This window comes from Chiloscyllium plagiosum, chromosome 21 (assembly GCF_004010195.1).
Source record: "Chiloscyllium plagiosum isolate BGI_BamShark_2017 chromosome 21, ASM401019v2, whole genome shotgun sequence".
In the NCBI taxonomy this organism is placed as follows: Eukaryota; Metazoa; Chordata; class Chondrichthyes; order Orectolobiformes; family Hemiscylliidae; genus Chiloscyllium; species Chiloscyllium plagiosum.
In genome coordinates, this window is record NC_057730.1 from 21,076,492 (window position 1) to 21,093,614 (window position 17,123).

General features: G+C 42.1%; 1 protein-coding gene across 9 annotated transcripts in view; it reads left to right on the top strand.

Moving 5' to 3' along the window:
* capn15 (calpain 15) overlaps positions 1-16,114 on the top strand; it is a 305,948-nt gene extending 289,834 nt beyond the window's left edge. For 8 of the 9 annotated variants that reach the window (XM_043711451.1, XM_043711453.1, XM_043711448.1 and 5 more), the window contains 5 exons: positions 8,156-8,317; positions 9,186-9,436; positions 10,726-10,892; positions 11,225-11,403; positions 13,876-16,114. In XM_043711451.1, coding sequence (XP_043567386.1) covers positions 8,156-8,317; positions 9,186-9,436; positions 10,726-10,892; positions 11,225-11,403; positions 13,876-14,053 — 937 coding nt within the window. In that variant the 3' untranslated portion in view covers positions 14,054-16,114. Of the gene's footprint in view, positions 1-8,155; positions 8,318-9,185; positions 9,437-9,548; positions 9,681-10,725; positions 10,893-11,224; positions 11,404-13,875 lie in introns of those variants that run through there. The other variant, XR_006314778.1, reaches the window with a different exon arrangement.
* The last annotated feature ends 1,009 nt before the right edge of the window (positions 16,115-17,123 follow it).

Consider the following 17,123-nt stretch of genomic DNA (forward strand, 5'->3'; position numbering starts at 1 on the left):
AAGTGAAAAAAGGCGTTTGGTATGCTTTCCTTTATTGGTCAGAGTATTGAGTACAGGAGTTGGGAGGTCATTTTGCGGCTGTACAAGACATTGGCTAGGTCACTGTTGGAATATTGCGTGCAATTCTGGTCTCCTTCCTATCGGAAAGATGTTGTGAAACTTGAAAGGGTTCAGAAAGGATTTACAAGGATGTTGCCAGGTTTGGAGGATTTGAACTATAGGGAGAGGCTGAACAGGCTGGGGCTGTTTTCCCTGGAGTGTCGAAGGCCGAGGGGTGACCTTGTAGAGGTTTACAAAATTATGAGGGGCATAGATAGGGTAAATAGGCAAAGTCTTTTCCCACGGGTTGGGGAGTCCAGAACTGGAGGGCATCGATTTCGGGTGAGAAGGGAAAGATATAAAAGAAACCTAAGAGGCAACCTTTTCACACAGAGAGTGGTACGTGTATGGAATGAGCTGCCAGAGGAAGTGATGGAGGCTAGTACAATTGCAACATTTAAGAGGCATTTGGATGGGTATATGAATAGGAAGGGTTTGGAGGGATATGGGCCGGGTGCTGGCAGGTGGGACTAGATTGGGTTGGGATATCTGGTCAGAATGGACGGGTTGGACCGAAGGGTCTGTTTTCATGCTGTACATCTCTATGACTCTATGTGAATTCTTATAATCTATTTTTATATTTCTCCCTAGCTTTTACTCAGACTCTAATTTTTCCCCTGTAAACTTTTATGGCGATCCTGTGCATTTTTATTTATATTCTGTACAATCTTCTGACCTTCCACCTGTCTTTGCACAATTATATAGTTTTTCTTATAGTTGATACTATCTTTAACATTTATAGTTAAACGCAGCTGGCAGGTCACTTCCCTGGAATTTTTCTTACTTGTTGGCCTATTATTAGTTTGTCTATTCTGGAATATTCTGTTGTATGTCTGCCATTCATCTCTGTTGGCCTACCTTTAACACCCAACTTGCAGATTCTCTTTAGTTAATTGTGTTTTATGCCATAATAATTCCCTTCTTTAAATTTAAGAGTTATAATATTGATCCCACTCTTTTTCCTTCAAACTGAATGTAAAATGGTTGGATCTACCATGGTGCTGTGAGATCATTCATTAATCATACCTCATAACTGAATATCAGGTCTAGTATAGCCTGCTATCTAGTCAGCTGCAGGATATGTTGTTCTCAGAACCTATCCCAAAAACATTCTATGAAGTCCTCATCTTTGCTACCTTTGCCCATCTGAGTTTTGCAGTCGATATGTAAATTAAAATCTCCCATGAGTATCTCTGTGCCTTTCTGACAAATTCTCATTTGTTGATTTATGAAGAAGGATCATTGGATCCAAAACGTTAACTCTGCTATGTCCACAGATGATGTCAGACCTGCTGAGTTTCTTTAGCAATTTCTGTTTCTGTTTCCAATTTCCAGCACTTGCAGTTCTTTGTTTTATTTTACTCTCAGTATTTATTTCTTTATTTCCATCCTATCTTGTGCTTACTGTTAGGGGATTGTGTTACACTTCCACAAACAACTCTTACCTTTGTCATGACTCATTTACAGCCAAACTGTTTCCATATTTTTATATCCAGAACTTAGTTCATCCCTCTCTCTCTGTTGTGCTAATATCATTATTGACTTACAAAATCTCTCCTCCATAATTTTCTACTTTTGAGATTCCTAAATATCCTGGACTCTTCATGATTTAGGTCCCAATCCATAAGATCCTGCAGCCATATCTTTGTAATAGCTACTAGATCGCAGTTACTCAGTTCTGTTTGTATTCTCTCCTCTGCTGTCTTGTTTTGATGGCAATGTGCATTCAGATACAGTGTATTTAACTATCATTTTCCTGGCTTTATAAATTCTAGTTTTATCTTGACTCCAAGATTTGTACTCTCTAGCCTTTCCTATATTAATACCTTTCCCTTTGGCTACGAGTACTCTTTGATTTACCACATCTTCCCAAATTTGATCCATTGTCCCAACAACTTAGTGTAAATCCTCTCTATTTCTCTAGTTACGCAGTTGTCAAGAGCCCTCGTCCCTACATGGTTCGGGTAATGATTCAGATCCCTCTTTGCTCAGTATTGATGCCAATACCCCACAAACTGGAACCTGTGTCTTCCAGATCAGTCTTTGAACAGTACTTGCATCTCTCTAATCTGATTTGCTCCATGCCAGTTTGCACGTGACTGAGGTGCAAATTAAGAGATTATGGCTTTTAAATCTTAATTTGGCACCTAGCTGCTCATACTGACTAAGCAGAATTTCCTCCTTTGTCCTGCCTGTGTTTTAAGACTGAATCGTCCTCCCAACGGTACCAGTTACTCTCTATCCCTAAGCAAAGTCCTGAACCTGGACACCAGACAAGCAGCAGAGCCTTCTGGACTGGCACTCTTTGCCACAGAGAACAGTGTCAATTCCCCTCACTGTACTATTCCCTACTACCGCTACATTCCTCCTTACATCCCCCCTTGAATGGCTTCCTGTACCATGGTCAGCGGGCTGATCCACCCTGTCGTGTGCATTATCATCCAGACAAATAGAAGGAACCTTACACCTGTTGGACAGTTGCAAAGCCTAAGGCTTCGACCCTCTGGGTCTCATTATCTCCCTGAACAATGATCAAATGTAGAGACCCAATCCTAGGAGGTTTGATTGCAAAGGATTTAGATAACACTACTACTTACTCCCTGCACCACAGTGTCTGTAGTTCATCCTTCCGCTCATACCTCAGAGCTGATGCTGCTTTGAACTTCAAGTAGATAATGCAGATATGTTTTTTTTCTGCACCAAACTGGCATCCAAGAACTCCCACACTGCACCTGTAACACTTCACCTGTCCTGTCATCTTTAATCTGTTCTAAGAAACTACTTAATTATTTTATTCAATTTTGTTTAGTTACAATTTTATATAGAGAAAATGAGGTCTGCAGATGCTGGAGATCAGAGATGGAAATGTGTTGCTGGAGAAGCGCAGCAGGTCAGGCAGCATCTAGGGAACAGGAGAATCGACGTTTCGGGCATTAGCCCTTCTTCAGGAGGGCTGTTTCTTGTCAGTATAACAATGTCAGGCATAAGCCCTGAAGAAGGGGCATTCGAAAGAGACGCCTGCTCCGAAGTTACACTGGGAGGTTCAAGGTCTTTAAAAAGGACTCCATCTTCGCAACCTGTCCTCACAGATCTCCAACCGGTACAACTCAGAATAGAATTTTCTAAATGCTCTTTTGGAATCACAAGTGAGAGTACCAGCACCCTCTGTGATGGATGTGCTAAGTTGGGTGGCACTCTTCTTCCGGGCCAGATATGCCAGGTAACTACTCGGCTTATCACCACACTTGAATAACTTGTTTCGCAACATCATTGCTGTTTGGGTGAGTGCAAAGTGCAGAGCAGCCCTGAGGGCTATAATCCACTGCAATTTGTTCACAGGCCTGTCAACGTATGCCATCTCGGCTGCCTTCAACCGGGCAACAAGCATATGCTGCTGCACTCCCCTCTGCCGCTTCTGGGTGGCTGAGTAAGAAATAATCAAACCCCTTGCATAGGCCTTGGCAGTCTCCCAGAGCACCAATGGGTTACTGGTCATACCCGAATTAATATCCCAAAAAATTTTAATTACCGTGAAAAAGACTCCGCAAATTTACTGTCCTTCAGGAGGAAAGGATCCATGCACCAATGCCGCAAACCCGTCCCATTGCCTCTGGCATTAACCTCCATTTACATTGTCGCATGTTCAGAAATGGCTATGTTCCCAATTCTACAGGACAGCACTGAATCCAAAAAGGCCACTGGAGCAAAAAACATGTCAATCCTAGTGTGGCACTTGTGTGGGTTAGAGAAGAAGGTGACGTCCCTACTCTCAGGGTGAAGACATCTCCACATGTCCACCAGCCCCAGCTCCCTGTTCAGGTCCACCAGTTGTCTGGATTGCGGGGATATGCCCATGAAATCCCTGGGCATCCTGTCTACCTTGGGGTCCATAAGATGATTAAAGTCTCCCCCTATAATCATATGGCGCCCTCCAAGGGCCATCAACCTGGAAAGTGCATCCATTAAAAATTTGAGGGGGTGTGCCTGGGGGCAATGAACATTCAAATTCGTGTACTCCTCTCCATGAATTAAAGCTTTAAGGATCACAAACTGCTCATATTCGTCCTATGTTTGGTCTAACAGCTGAAATGGGAGATTCTTCTGGATGAGTATAGCTACTCCTCTGAGAAAAACACCTGGCCAAACCCTCCCTGCTGTAGCTTTCAATGCTCCTTTTTGCTTAAATGTGTTTCTTGCTGCAGGGCTACATCAACCCTTTCTTTTCTAAGGCTTGAAAGACTTTCTCTAAATCGGTGAATAACTGTCCTTATTCCAGGTGCACCATTTAAACAAACAATTAGCCATAGCCATCTGAGACAGCCCGCAACTCCCCGAGAGGAAAAACCCCACTCATAACACTCAAGTGTAAATGGTAAAAGATTTGTATAAACTATAAAATACAACTACAAAAACTACCGAAGCAAAACTTCGAAAAGCTACTTCTACACTATAGCAACACATAAAACAAATAAGAGGAGACTCCCCCCCTCCCCCCCCCCCCCCCCCCCCCCCCAGCCCACAGGGGGCACTCACAGTACCCACTAACCCCTCCATGGCTCCTTCTAGCTGAAGCTGCACCCCAAACCCAGGCAAAACAAAGTTAAAAAAATGTATCTTATAACAGAAAAACTTTAAGTGCGCATTCAACCCATCCCACCCATACTTTGACCCCAGTCAGTGTTGATTTTTTTAAAAACCCAAATCCTGCCCCTTCCATCCCAGATCAAGAGAGAGAGAAGAAACAAAAAGGGAATAATAGAAAAAAGACAATGGGAGGTGACAAAGAAGAGGAAAAAAAAGGACCCCTACATATTAAAAGAGAAAAACAGGTAAACAAAGTAAACCACAGAGAAAACAAAGAAAACACTATTGGTCCATATTACTTGAACCAGCCAGTCTATTTTAAAGTGTCCAGGAAGTCCTTTGCCTTTTCTGATGAATCAAAATTATACATGGACCCTCCATGGCTGAAACGTAACACTGCCGGATATCTTACAGAGTACTGAATATTCAAGTCTCTCAGCCTCTTCTTTACCTCATCAAAGGCCTTCCTCTTGCAGATCACAGCCACAGAAAAGTCCTGGAAAAACATAATTTTTGATCCCTTGTATATCAGGACCTGTGGATCCTTCCCCAGTGCTCTAGAGACTGCCAGCTTCATTTGTTTATCTCTGTAATGCTGGAATTGTATTAGGACCGGGCAGAGCTGCTGGTCTGATTCCGGCCTGCGCACTGTGACCCGGTGGGCCCACTCGACTTGGACCCGGCCCGTCTTGACCTCCAGCCCTAAGAACTGTGGGAGCTATTGCTCCATAAAGCTGACTAGCTGGCCTCCTTCCTCCCGTCCCGGCAGCCCAATCAGATGGATGTTCTTCCGCCAGCCACGACTTTCAAGGTTGTCTACCTGCTCCACCAAGGCCTGTACCTGCCTCTCCAGGGCCTGAACCTGACCCGCCTGAGGAAGGGCTTATGCCCGAAACGTCGATTCTCCTGTTCCCTGGATGCTGCCTGACCTGCTGCGCTTTTCCAGCAACACATTTTCAGCCCTGAACCTGACCCGCCAAGGATTCTGCCGCGGTCCGTTGCTCCACCTCCTCCACGCACTGCCCGAGACACTAGATCTCCTGCTGATGCTTCTGCAGCATGGCCGAGATCAGTTCCAGCCTGGTCCAGGTCTCCTCCATCGCTGATTCAATCTTCTCTCTGAGTTTCACAAACTCTGAAAGCAGGCTCTGCTGCACAGGTAAGTCCACAGGAACGTTCGCGGAGGCCAACGATGCAGCCGCGGGCATGTCCATTGTTGCAGGGGAATGCCCTGCTTGTTGCGATCCACATGACCCTTTTCCCATCTTCATCTTCCTGGATCAACAAAATTAATACACAACAATTCTGGAGATCTAACACTGCCACAATAGCTAACTAAGGGAAGGGTAAATGCACCACCTTGCCTGGGTTATGGTGCAGAGCTCAGCAGGGCAGACCTACTTGGATCTCCTCAGCTGGTTTTTAATAAAGCTGTTCTTTTACTTGAAGCCTGTCTTAAAGCAGGCAACACAGAATTTAAGTTGTAGATTTCAGTTTAATGCCAACTACAAACTAAATTAAAACTTAAGTTGTTTGCAATGCTGGAGGGAGGAGTGCATTTTCCAACAAGTTGTGAGAGAAAGTTCAGTTGCCTAGATGTAAAAGTTTATCTTGTAAAACTTTCAAACAAGGAGTAATTGGTTAGAAATCTGAAGATTATTGAAAGACTTAGAGTATTGGGAGTATTCATGTCTGAAGATTTTACAATTCACAAAACTGGGGAGAATCAGTTAGGTCACACCCAAAGATTTGGTATGGAAGTGTAACTTTTCTATATTTGAATCACTGTGAAGTGTTGGGGAACAGACGAGATTTTGCTTTTCTCTGTGTTTTAAATCTTTAAAATGCTACTCATTATTCAAAGCTAAATTTGTTTAGTTTTCTTCTGTGTAATAAAATTCTGTTTTATTTTTAATACAAACTTGTGTCCCTGTGTTTCAGTGAATGACCACCAAGTGAAATAAAAAATATGTATGATCTATAAAGAGATACTTTGATTTGGGATATGTCCAGTAGTAATATCAACTGGGACTGTAACACAGCTTCACCCTTTTCAGGGCCAATATAAATAATTTGATCTGCTGTCCTGCACACTAGGAATTGGGATTGGTGCTGTTTTTAGGTTAAGCAGTATTAGGAGGAGGAAAAGAATGTAATTACCTCCAAGTATGGGCATGGAATAGGGGATGACGATTGACTGAGCACCGCTACACATTGGTTTCGGTCAATGGGGAAAGAATTTCAGTGAGGGCAAGTTGACCAGAGCACATGTCAGCGAAAGGATTTGACTGAGAGCAAAAAGATTCAGAATTTCAGCCGGGAGCTTATACAACCTTGTCAGAGACATAAAATGTGTAGTTTATAAGTGGCCATCTCCAAATCTATTTCCAAATCTCCCTCTCCTCCCCCTTCTGCACCAATGTTGTAAAATATTTTGTCAAATTTTACTCCATAGCTGCTGATTCAGGCATGTGCACTGCAAGGAGAGATATTTTAACAGTCAGTATTTTGATCTGGCATCAATAAAGTTAAAGTAAATAAATGTGAAATCCAGTGTGTTCTGTTTGTCAAAGCTTTTAGAATGTAACCAAAGTCAGTCCTGCATTATCAGCTTTGTTAACTTCAGTATGTTTGTACATTCAATAACGCCCCTTTTTATCCTTTCTGTTAAGCAGTGTGATAAACTATTAACAAATAATTGTTACATTGATTAAATATGTTTATTCTTGTGTTTTTCTCACACCCAGTTGTTTAAAGAAGGAAATGGAAATGGAGATTGCAAGTTTTACAGCCAGGCTCCATAAACAGCAGATGAATGAATAGTCAAATTTTGCATCCTATTGGCAGTACTGGTTCAGGGAGAAATGTTGGCTGTTGCAATTTGAAAAAACTTTTGCTGTCCTCGTGTTACCTCATTAATTCAAAGTCAAGATCTGCTTTGACCTATATGCTGCTCTTGTCAAATTTTAACTCTCACCATCTGTCCAGCCTTCTACTGCCACTGTCTTGTCATTTTTTGTCTAACATTCAGTCTTGGATGAGCCTGACCTCCTACAGTTGAAGTCTGCAATGAGGAATGCCATCATCTTTAGTCCCTACTATGAGTTCCTAGGACTCATTAATGAATCTGCATATTTATTCACCAAGTCCAGAAATGTTTACATGTTCAAGATTTAATTCCTGGTCTGCAGATCATTCCTAGGTATTTAGTGACTGCTGATGGAAGTAATTGGAGCTGGAGACAAGATCAGACTTGGTATGATATGTTAACCCTTTCTCCCCATCACAATAATGAAAGACACCAGCCAAGACTCTAGCTCTGTATACTGGCCACAGGTGAAGCACTTTTTATTATTGGTTGAGACACATATGATATTGTCCCTCAGCAGTGATTCAGCATCTCCTAATATGGAAGGGAAAGACAATGTGGTAGAACAGGTTTCACCCTCTTCTCAATAATTTTATTTTTCAGGTATTTTGATTCTGTTGATATTTGTAAAATTAACTCTGATTGGCATGAAGTCCGACTTATGGGAACGTTTCCAAATCGGACCAATGGGCCAATAACTGTAACTGCACTGACTGTGCTTGATCTCACTGAGCTGGAGTTTCAACTGTTTCAAAAAGGAAGCAGGTAGGAATATATTTCTATTAACCATTTGACCAATTTCTCACCCTACATTCTCTTTTTGTTGTAGTCTGTAGCTCATCATTTTACACACTCTTGTACATCCCTGTCATAGATATTGCAAACATGATCAATTGATTATTCCCTGTCTCGTTGAACCAATTTACAAAATAGAAGTTTTGCATATTGAAATGGATCATCAGAGAAGTCACCTGAAAAGTTATGTAGCATTGCTAAGGTGAAAGCAAAGTGTTTTCCTTATACAAGGCAGCCAAGTTGGGAAACACACTTCACATCAGAAATTTCCCAGCACCATAGAGGAATCTAATGGACAGAGTTTTCAATTCCATGTGACTGTTTATATGACAACTTACTGTATAAACTGGCAAACTGAATATAGCTGTGATACCATCCTTAGTATTGATAGGTTGGTTAGGAGGAATACCTGGTATTGCATTACTGGCACAAGTATAAACCCACTACTCACCGGGATTCATAGAAAGAAGAGGAGGCCAATCAACCCTTTGAGCCTGTTTCATTGTTCATCTAAATCTGGTCTGAATTAAATATTTGGGAGATAGTGACCTTTTCCTTTGTGCAAGACTGCATGCAAGGCTAAAGTGTGCATAGACACTGCAGTCTGTAAAAGAACCGGTGCATCCATGGCTACAAATTTAGTGAACACCTGGTTCCAAGAAATGTTGTTACAAAGAAAAAAATTAGGGGAGCCTTCCAAAGTTTTTCTATTAATAATAGCATTTACTTTGCTCGTTCTCTATGCTGAGCAAGCTCTTTATGCCTTTGAGCCTAATACCATGTTCAGTGAAGCATTTGGTGGCTACTTGCCCTCTGACTCTTGCCACTTATATCATAGACGATCCGACACATCAGATAGCCATTTGCTGGATCTGTGTATCATGGTGTTTCGAGCCTCATTCTCCAATGGTAACAAGCTGACCTTGGGCCGACTGATGGCACACAGCAAACGAGCAGTGAAGAAATTTGTTGGGTGCGATGTGATATTGGAGCCGGGAGAGTATGCAGTTGTGTGCTGCGCATTTAACCACTGGCAAATGTCAATGTCTGGCCTACCGTCGCCATCACTGTCACTATCACCAGTAACAGGTAAGGATTAGAAAACCAGAAACTGGATAGCACTCCGCACTGGCCAAAGCCAGAGCATTGTGGAGTTACTGGTCTGATTGCTGTAACAGCAGAGTATTCGATACATCCTTAGGCAAGTCCCATGGCAGGAACATTGGTCTAAAGCTGATGAGTGACTAGAGAAAAGATGAAGCTGGAGGTCAGATCAGAATCAGCAACCATCCAAATGCCTCCTGCCCACAGCACAGATATCCCTTCTAACAGGGTAAGCAACTGTAGTGTCCAACCAAATAAACGCTTAAGCAACAGAAGAAAGATTAAATGTGAGACTGAAAAAGTTTAATTTTTTTTGCATATTTTATAGTCGACACGCAGGATTCTGCATCCTATGTGTTTCTAATTTCAGTTGTACCAAAAGAAGAGCATGATCCAAACATGCATTTGGGGTGGGGTCAGCTTGGATTTAGTATCATCACTATCCCTGGTTGTACCAATGTCAGTCTTTTCTCTGAATATAATAGCCCCAATGCCAGCCACCCTCACTGTTCGCTTCACAGGACTATCCCCCACCCCATAATATGTAACATGCCTACTGATATAGTAATACAGACTGCTACCTATGTAATTATCTTGACTTTTCATTGATGTAATTTGTAAACAAAACACATTTTTGATACTAGTTGGACTAATCTCTGGGATTTAACATACAAAGTGCCTGAACAGTCCCTGTTGAGAAACAGTGTTGTCAATTGCTTCCTCACCTGTGGGGCTCAGTATATTCAAGCTCTGTGTTTTTGTCTCTGTTATTGGAATGTCTCCAAGTCAAGGATTCATCACAGCCTTTCCCAACTCTCCCGTGCCCTGTGCTAACTGTCAGCTGTGGCTCATTGGGAACTCTCTCAGAGATGGAAGCTCATGCCACCGCAGACATCTTGCCGGCATGGACAAGTTGGACTGAAGGGTCTGTTTCCGTGCTGTGCATCTCTATGACTCTATTTGAACACACAATCTGGGCTGACACTCCAGTGTCAGTACAGAGAGAGTGCTGCACTTCTATTTTAGATGAGATATTAAAATGTGGTCTTGTTTGCTTGTTCAGGTCCATGAAAAAAAATGCCATGTCACTAGCAGGGAAGTTATCCCTTGTACCCAAGCCAATATTTATTCCTTAACCAACATCTCTCATTAGTGAAGGTTTCTTTATATGTGTCTTTGCTGTTGTTAATGTAATGTTTGTAGCAGCACCTCGTTGATCTCCATCAATGATGCACAGTTGGCTTCACTCATACAGCCTTCTTACCTGTTCCTAGGTGTTTCAAGTCCTACCAGCAGTGGCCGATGTACTGCAGAGTTCCCTGGATATATATTGGCTGTGTACAGCTGCAAACCTGTCATGGTAGAACAGATCAACACTCAGCCAACAACATTGGCCGATGCAGTCATCCTGTTGACTGAGCACAAAGGAGAGAGGCATGAGGTAGGACAGTGCATAGTAAGTGAGAGACATTATAGACATCTCTGTGAAACTGTCAGATCACTGTCTCTGAACCACACAGCTCAGGAGAGGCCCAGGCAATATCTCTGACCAATATTACAACTTGAATTTCAAAAGCAGTTCATCAGAATGTGCATCTGGATATGCTGAAAGAAGCAGAAAAATGGAAATATGAGCTATTGCATTTTATTATCCGTGCTGTACAGTTTGAGCTTTCACTTATTCTTCAGACTGAAGCCTTCCACAACCGAGGTTGTAATGTTGGAAATTTCCTGGAAGGTTAATCTGATCTCTGACTCCTTGCCTTTGAACAGGGTCGTGAGGGGATGACCTGTTATTACTTAACCCACGGCTGGGCTGGACTGATTGTGGTGGTGGAGAATCGTCACGACAGATATTACCTGCACGTGTCATGTGACTGCTCCGACAGTTTCAATGTAGTTTCGACTCGCAGTAGCTTGAAAACGACTGACAGCGTGCCACCATTGCACAGGTATGGAGGCCCGAAGAAGGTTAGTTAGAGTTTATGGGGTATGCATTAAGTGAGTTCCTGTTGTTGGCCCCCTGACTGCTTCCCCCCCATCAGGCTTCCCTTGTGCTGACTGCCAATTATTCTTTTGTTGAGCTACTGGAGCCAGAGTTCAACCAGTCAAGTTTCTCAAGATTTACTGAATTAGCTCCTGAAACCAAAACTATTTCACCCATTATAGACAGGACTTCTGTTCTTCAGTGTTATTTGGGAGCTCATTATGTTGATGCTGCATGTGGTTTGGTATCATAACATTATCAAGTTTCACATCGCATTTTTTAAGAGATAAGCAAAGATCAGATACTAGAACTTAGGATTTAAGTAAGGTGGACGTTAAATGTGATGAGGCAAAGACTGCCCAAAGTGAACTGGGGAGCTCTGCTAAAGGTAGAACAACTTAGGAACAGTGGACGATGTTCAAATAAATAATTAATGCTATTCAGAAGGGGTTTGAATCCATGAGAAGGAAAAGCCATGGACATCTAAGGAGGTAAGGACAGCATAAAATTAAAAGAAAGGAGTTATAAGAATGCAAAGAACAGTACAGATCCCACAGTGTGGGGTTAATGTGAAGACTGACAGAGCCAGAAATCGGTTTATAAGTGTGGTTAAAAAGGATTATGAAAGGAAACTTGCAAAGAACATTCAGGACAATAAGAAGAGAATTTAGAGTTGTATTAAGAGAAAACTACTGGTTAAGAGCACTCTTGATGCACTGAAGGCTGAAAGTGCTAAGATTGTCAATGACCACGAGGATATGGCAGACTTGCTGAATGATTATTTTCAGTATTCATAGCAGAAAAGGAAGATAGCTTGCAGAAGTCCCAAAGACATTAACAGAGAATCAAGGACAAGGTCTATGTAAAATTAACTTTATAAGGATATTGCCAGGGTTGGAGGATTTGAGCTATAGGGAGAGGTTGAATAGACTGGGCTGTTTTCCCTGGAGCTGAGGGGTGACCTTATAGAGATTTATAAAATCATGAGGGGCACGGATAGGATAAATAGACAAAGTCTTTTCCCTGGGGTGGGGGAGTCCACAACTAGAGGGCATAGGTTTAGGGTGAGAGGGGAAAGATATAAAAGAGACCTAAGGGGCAACTTTTTTACTGAGGGTGGTACGTGTATAGAATGAGCTGCCAGAGGAAGTGGTGGAGGCTGGTACAATTGCAACATTTAAGAGGCATTTGGAAGGGTATATGAATAGGAAGGGTTTGGAGGGATATGGGCCAGGTGCTGGCAGTTGGGACTAGATTGTGTTGAGATATCTGGTCAGCATGGACGAGTTGGACTGAAGGGTCTGTTTCCGTGCTGTACATCTCTATGACTCTATGATTGTGACTATATCACCAATAATGGGGAAATTAATGAAACTGAAGAGCGTCAAATCTGAGGACCTGATGGTTTCCATTCACAATGTGAAAGCAGTTCAGAGAATACATTGCTGATGCCCTCACCATAATCTTTCATATGTTCCTAGATCCAAAATTAAGTACAGTGGATATCCAGTGAGTTTTGGGGTTCAGGTGCATGACTCTTTAAGATGCCATGAGTAGGTGCAGGAAATAATAAAGCAGATTATGGAATACTGGCTTTCATATCTAAAGTATAGGGATGCAGATGTTGTGCTGCAGTTATACAAAACTCTAGTTAGACCCCTCCTAGAGTACTGTAAGCAATTCTGGGCACTACACCTTAGGAAGGATGTTGTGACCCTGGAGAGAGATTAATGCAGGATAATACCTGTATTCAGGGGTTAAGTTATGAGGACAGATCAGAAACATTATGCCTTTATTCTCTACAATTTAGTGATCTAATCAAGGTCTTCAGGATAGTAACGGGGAAAGACAGGGTGGATAAAGATAAACTATTTTTACTCATTGGAGATTCTAGAACTAGGGGGGCATGGTCTAAGAATTTGGGCCAGACCATTCTGGAGAGATGTTAGCAAGCACTCCTACAAGCAGAGTACTGGAGTTTTGGAAATCTGTTCTTCAAATGATGCAAATTAAATTTAAATCTGAGACAATTTTTTATTTAGCAAGGGTATGAAGGGATATGGCCCAAGGCAGTCATAGGGAGTGAGGCTACAGATCAGCCATGATCTTGTTGAATGGCAGAGCAGGCTTGAGCAGCTGAATGTCCTTTTCTTGCTCCTATCATCAAGTTCTGATCAGGTTCAGTGCTTGATCTGTGTTGAGTTAGTTAACCTCGCCAAATGCATTCAGCTTAGTTGAGCTGAGGAGCTTGGGCTAAATGGTGGGAGTGGAGTATGTGGCGAGTTTGGATCAGGTGAACAAGCATAGGTGGAGTTGGGAATTGCATCAAGTCTGCAGCAGTAAACCAGAGAGACAGACGTGGAAGATTGGGAGGGAGAGTTGAGGGTAACCTGAGATTTGCACCTTGCTCTGACTTTTCTGTGTGCTTTCCTCACAGGCAGGTACTGGTGGTGTTATCACAGCTGGAGGGAAATGCCGGTTTCTCCATTACTCACCGTCTGGCTCATCGCAAAGCCGCTCAGCCCTCACTGGGCGAATGGTCCTCCACTAAAGGGATCCACAGCCCACCCCTCACACCTGATGTTGCTGGTTTGCATCATCCACGGCCCCTATGATGGTTTCACCTGCTCCTGCACAACATTGCTCTTGCTATGGTTGAAAATGTGTCAAATGATGAGAGCCATTCAGTTCCAGTCTCGCTTATATATTACATTTTTATAACGAGTCGATGCACTGTTCCTGCTACTGCACCAATCATCAGGAAAAGCCCCAATAACAGAGTGACACAAGAATAGTTTCAGGCTTTGAATTCCAGAGTCAGAGCCAGTGGAGAGTAAATGCCTGGTCAGGATTGATGACTGGAGGGGTGTATGCACAGAAGCAAGCCCAAAAAGCTGCAATAGTTTAAAACAAATCATGGTCTCCTGCCCATGCAACCTACTTGAGACCCAGCTTCTTCCCCGCACTCTGGCCATTTTCCTTTCACCAGATTTAGTAATGCCCCTATCCTCAGGAGCTCCCACCTCCAGTATTATTAATGGGACACCTCAACTTGTCCTGTGGCTGGACTGTAAGCCAATACCTAGCTCAACCACTTCACCCCGCTGCCAGCTCAATTATTACAACCTGACCACATCTCCACAGAAAATAAAATATAAATGCTGCTGAGTTATTTCCAACATTTTCTGTTTATAATTCTGTCCAAATATTGACTACATTCAGCTTTTCTATAGTTTCACCACTGCCATGTTTCCAAACACAGCTATATACAAATCTAGTGTTACAAATCTGTTAAATCACTACCCAAGTGACTTTCTATCTTTACTTCAAAGCATTTATCCTGGTGTTGAGGAGTTGGTTGGGGTTGGTGGATTTTTGAGGCCCGGTCAGGTGGTCCCTGAGCCTAGTTTGGAGAAGGGAATTAATGAGCAAGGTCAGGAACATGTCAGTGACCTCTGTTCTCAGATGATTCAACTGATTCAACTGATTCATTGTTTGTTATCTAAAGGCACAGTTTGTGGTTTGATGAAGTTTTGAGGTTATTGTGAACCTGTTATCCTGAACAATGTCACATGCAATGGCTGGGCCAAAGCACACGAGAAAAATCAGGTTAAAGGCACCACATCAAATTTAACTTCAGTAATGTAATAATGCATTTAAATTTGATGTTGGCAATGACAATACTCCTGTGTATGAAAGGATATTTATTGTGAGCCTTGTAAATCTGAAACTGTCTTTTCTGTGTATGTAATTCTTGCAAATATGGAGCGACATTCTTAAACAAACTTTATCTGGTAGATGAATTTTCCCGTTTTTGTGGTTCCAAAGGAAGAGTATGTTTGTGTTTCCTTGTAACCAAGACAAAAACTGGTAACAGAATGGCAGGCAGAATGATGGAATGTGACTCCCAAATCCTTAGTAATGGCCATGATCTGTGAAATAAATGTAGCGTTCCGTGCCAGAGTGATCCTGATGGGAAATAAAGTGAATTATGGAAGGAACCCCCACCAACAAAAAACACTGAGCAGAATTCTGGAATCTCTCAGAATAGGCAGATTGACCTGATCTCTTGTTCATTCTCACTGGAAACCTTCTTTTATTTCTTTATTAGTAATTCATTTAAAGTGGGATGTTCATTTCTACTGATTTATTTTTGTAAAGGAGCATTTTTATAAAAGTTTGCATTATGACCAGGTTTCTGTGCTGGACTATTTGCAGACCCAAGGCCCAGTAAACATCTCCTCTTCCGACTGTCTGTCTAAAACACTGGAACACCTCAATATCCATCCAGCACTGACTTTCCAAATAACCTGCCATCACTGTGTCCCCAACATCCAGTTTGCAGAACCTGGTCTATCCTTTCTGTATCATTCCCTCACTGTCTCTCTCAGCCACCCCTCCCTTCACCCCTCATGTGGAGTTAGGTGATTGAGAATTTGAGCCAGCACATGATGCTCTACCCCTGCTGTGGGGCACATGTAAACTCTCATGAGCCTGTGACTTCTGTTTCCTAAAACTGGAATACTAAAATGTGTCATAAGGAGAATTTTATTAATTTTAGATATATATATATATATATATATAAAGAAAGTATAAAAAATCAAAATATATATATATCATGTAGTTTGAAAAATCTCAGGTTCCAATGGACCAAATAAATTTTGTTTTTTAATGAACTGACTGGTGAATTTTGTTTTGTGTGCACACAAGTTCAGTGTAGAGCAACGGACAACTGGTATGCATGGGATTCCAGGTTAGTTTGGAGTCTAGAATTCCAGAAGGATATTATTTCTCTCTTGGAAGTGTTAGGAGTGACACAGGTTTATGACTGTGTACAATCACTTCAAAACTACCACCCTCTTTTTTTTTTCCCAAACTTCCACTCTGTTATTCTCTGTGATTGCTGAATCTTCATGTGCTATATTATCCCCAATCCCTGATATCTCACTTGAAATGCCTTCCAAAATCAATGAATGGAAGCAAAATATTTGACTGGGGTGGCAGCACAGCAGCACATCGAAAAACATTATTGAGCCAAATCTGTTCATGCTTTGTCCGTGAGACTTTATCCAAAGCAGCAATGTACTTTAGCTCACCTTAGCATGAAAGGTAAACTTACCAACAAGCAATAAATGGACGGATCTAGGAATGATATTTGCCTGGGTGGATGAGATTATCATATTGTCAGCTGGTCATAATAGTTGGAACAAGGCTGTTCACAAAAGACAAAAATGCAGCACCACCAAACCTAAATACGCAATTAGCTGTTTCAATCAGATTTAATGTGGGAAATTTTAAAATGGAGCCTTATGTGGGTGGTGGTGGAGGGATGTTTTTCAGACTGGAGGCCTGTGACCGGTGGAGTGCCACAAGGATCGGTGCTGGGCCCTCTACCTTTTGTAATTTACATAAATGATTTGGGTGTGAGCATAAGAGGTACAGTTAGTAAGTTTGCAGATGACACCAAAATTGGAGATGTAATGGACAGCGAAGAGGGTTACCTCAGATTATAACAGGATCTTGACAAGATGGGCCAATGGGCTGAGGAATGGCAGAAGTGGAATTTAATTCAGATAAATGTGAGGTGCTGCATTTTGGGAAAGCAAATCTTAGCAGGACTTATACACTTAATGGTAAGGTCCTAGGGAGTGTTGCTGAATAAAGAGACCTTGGAGTGCAGGTTCA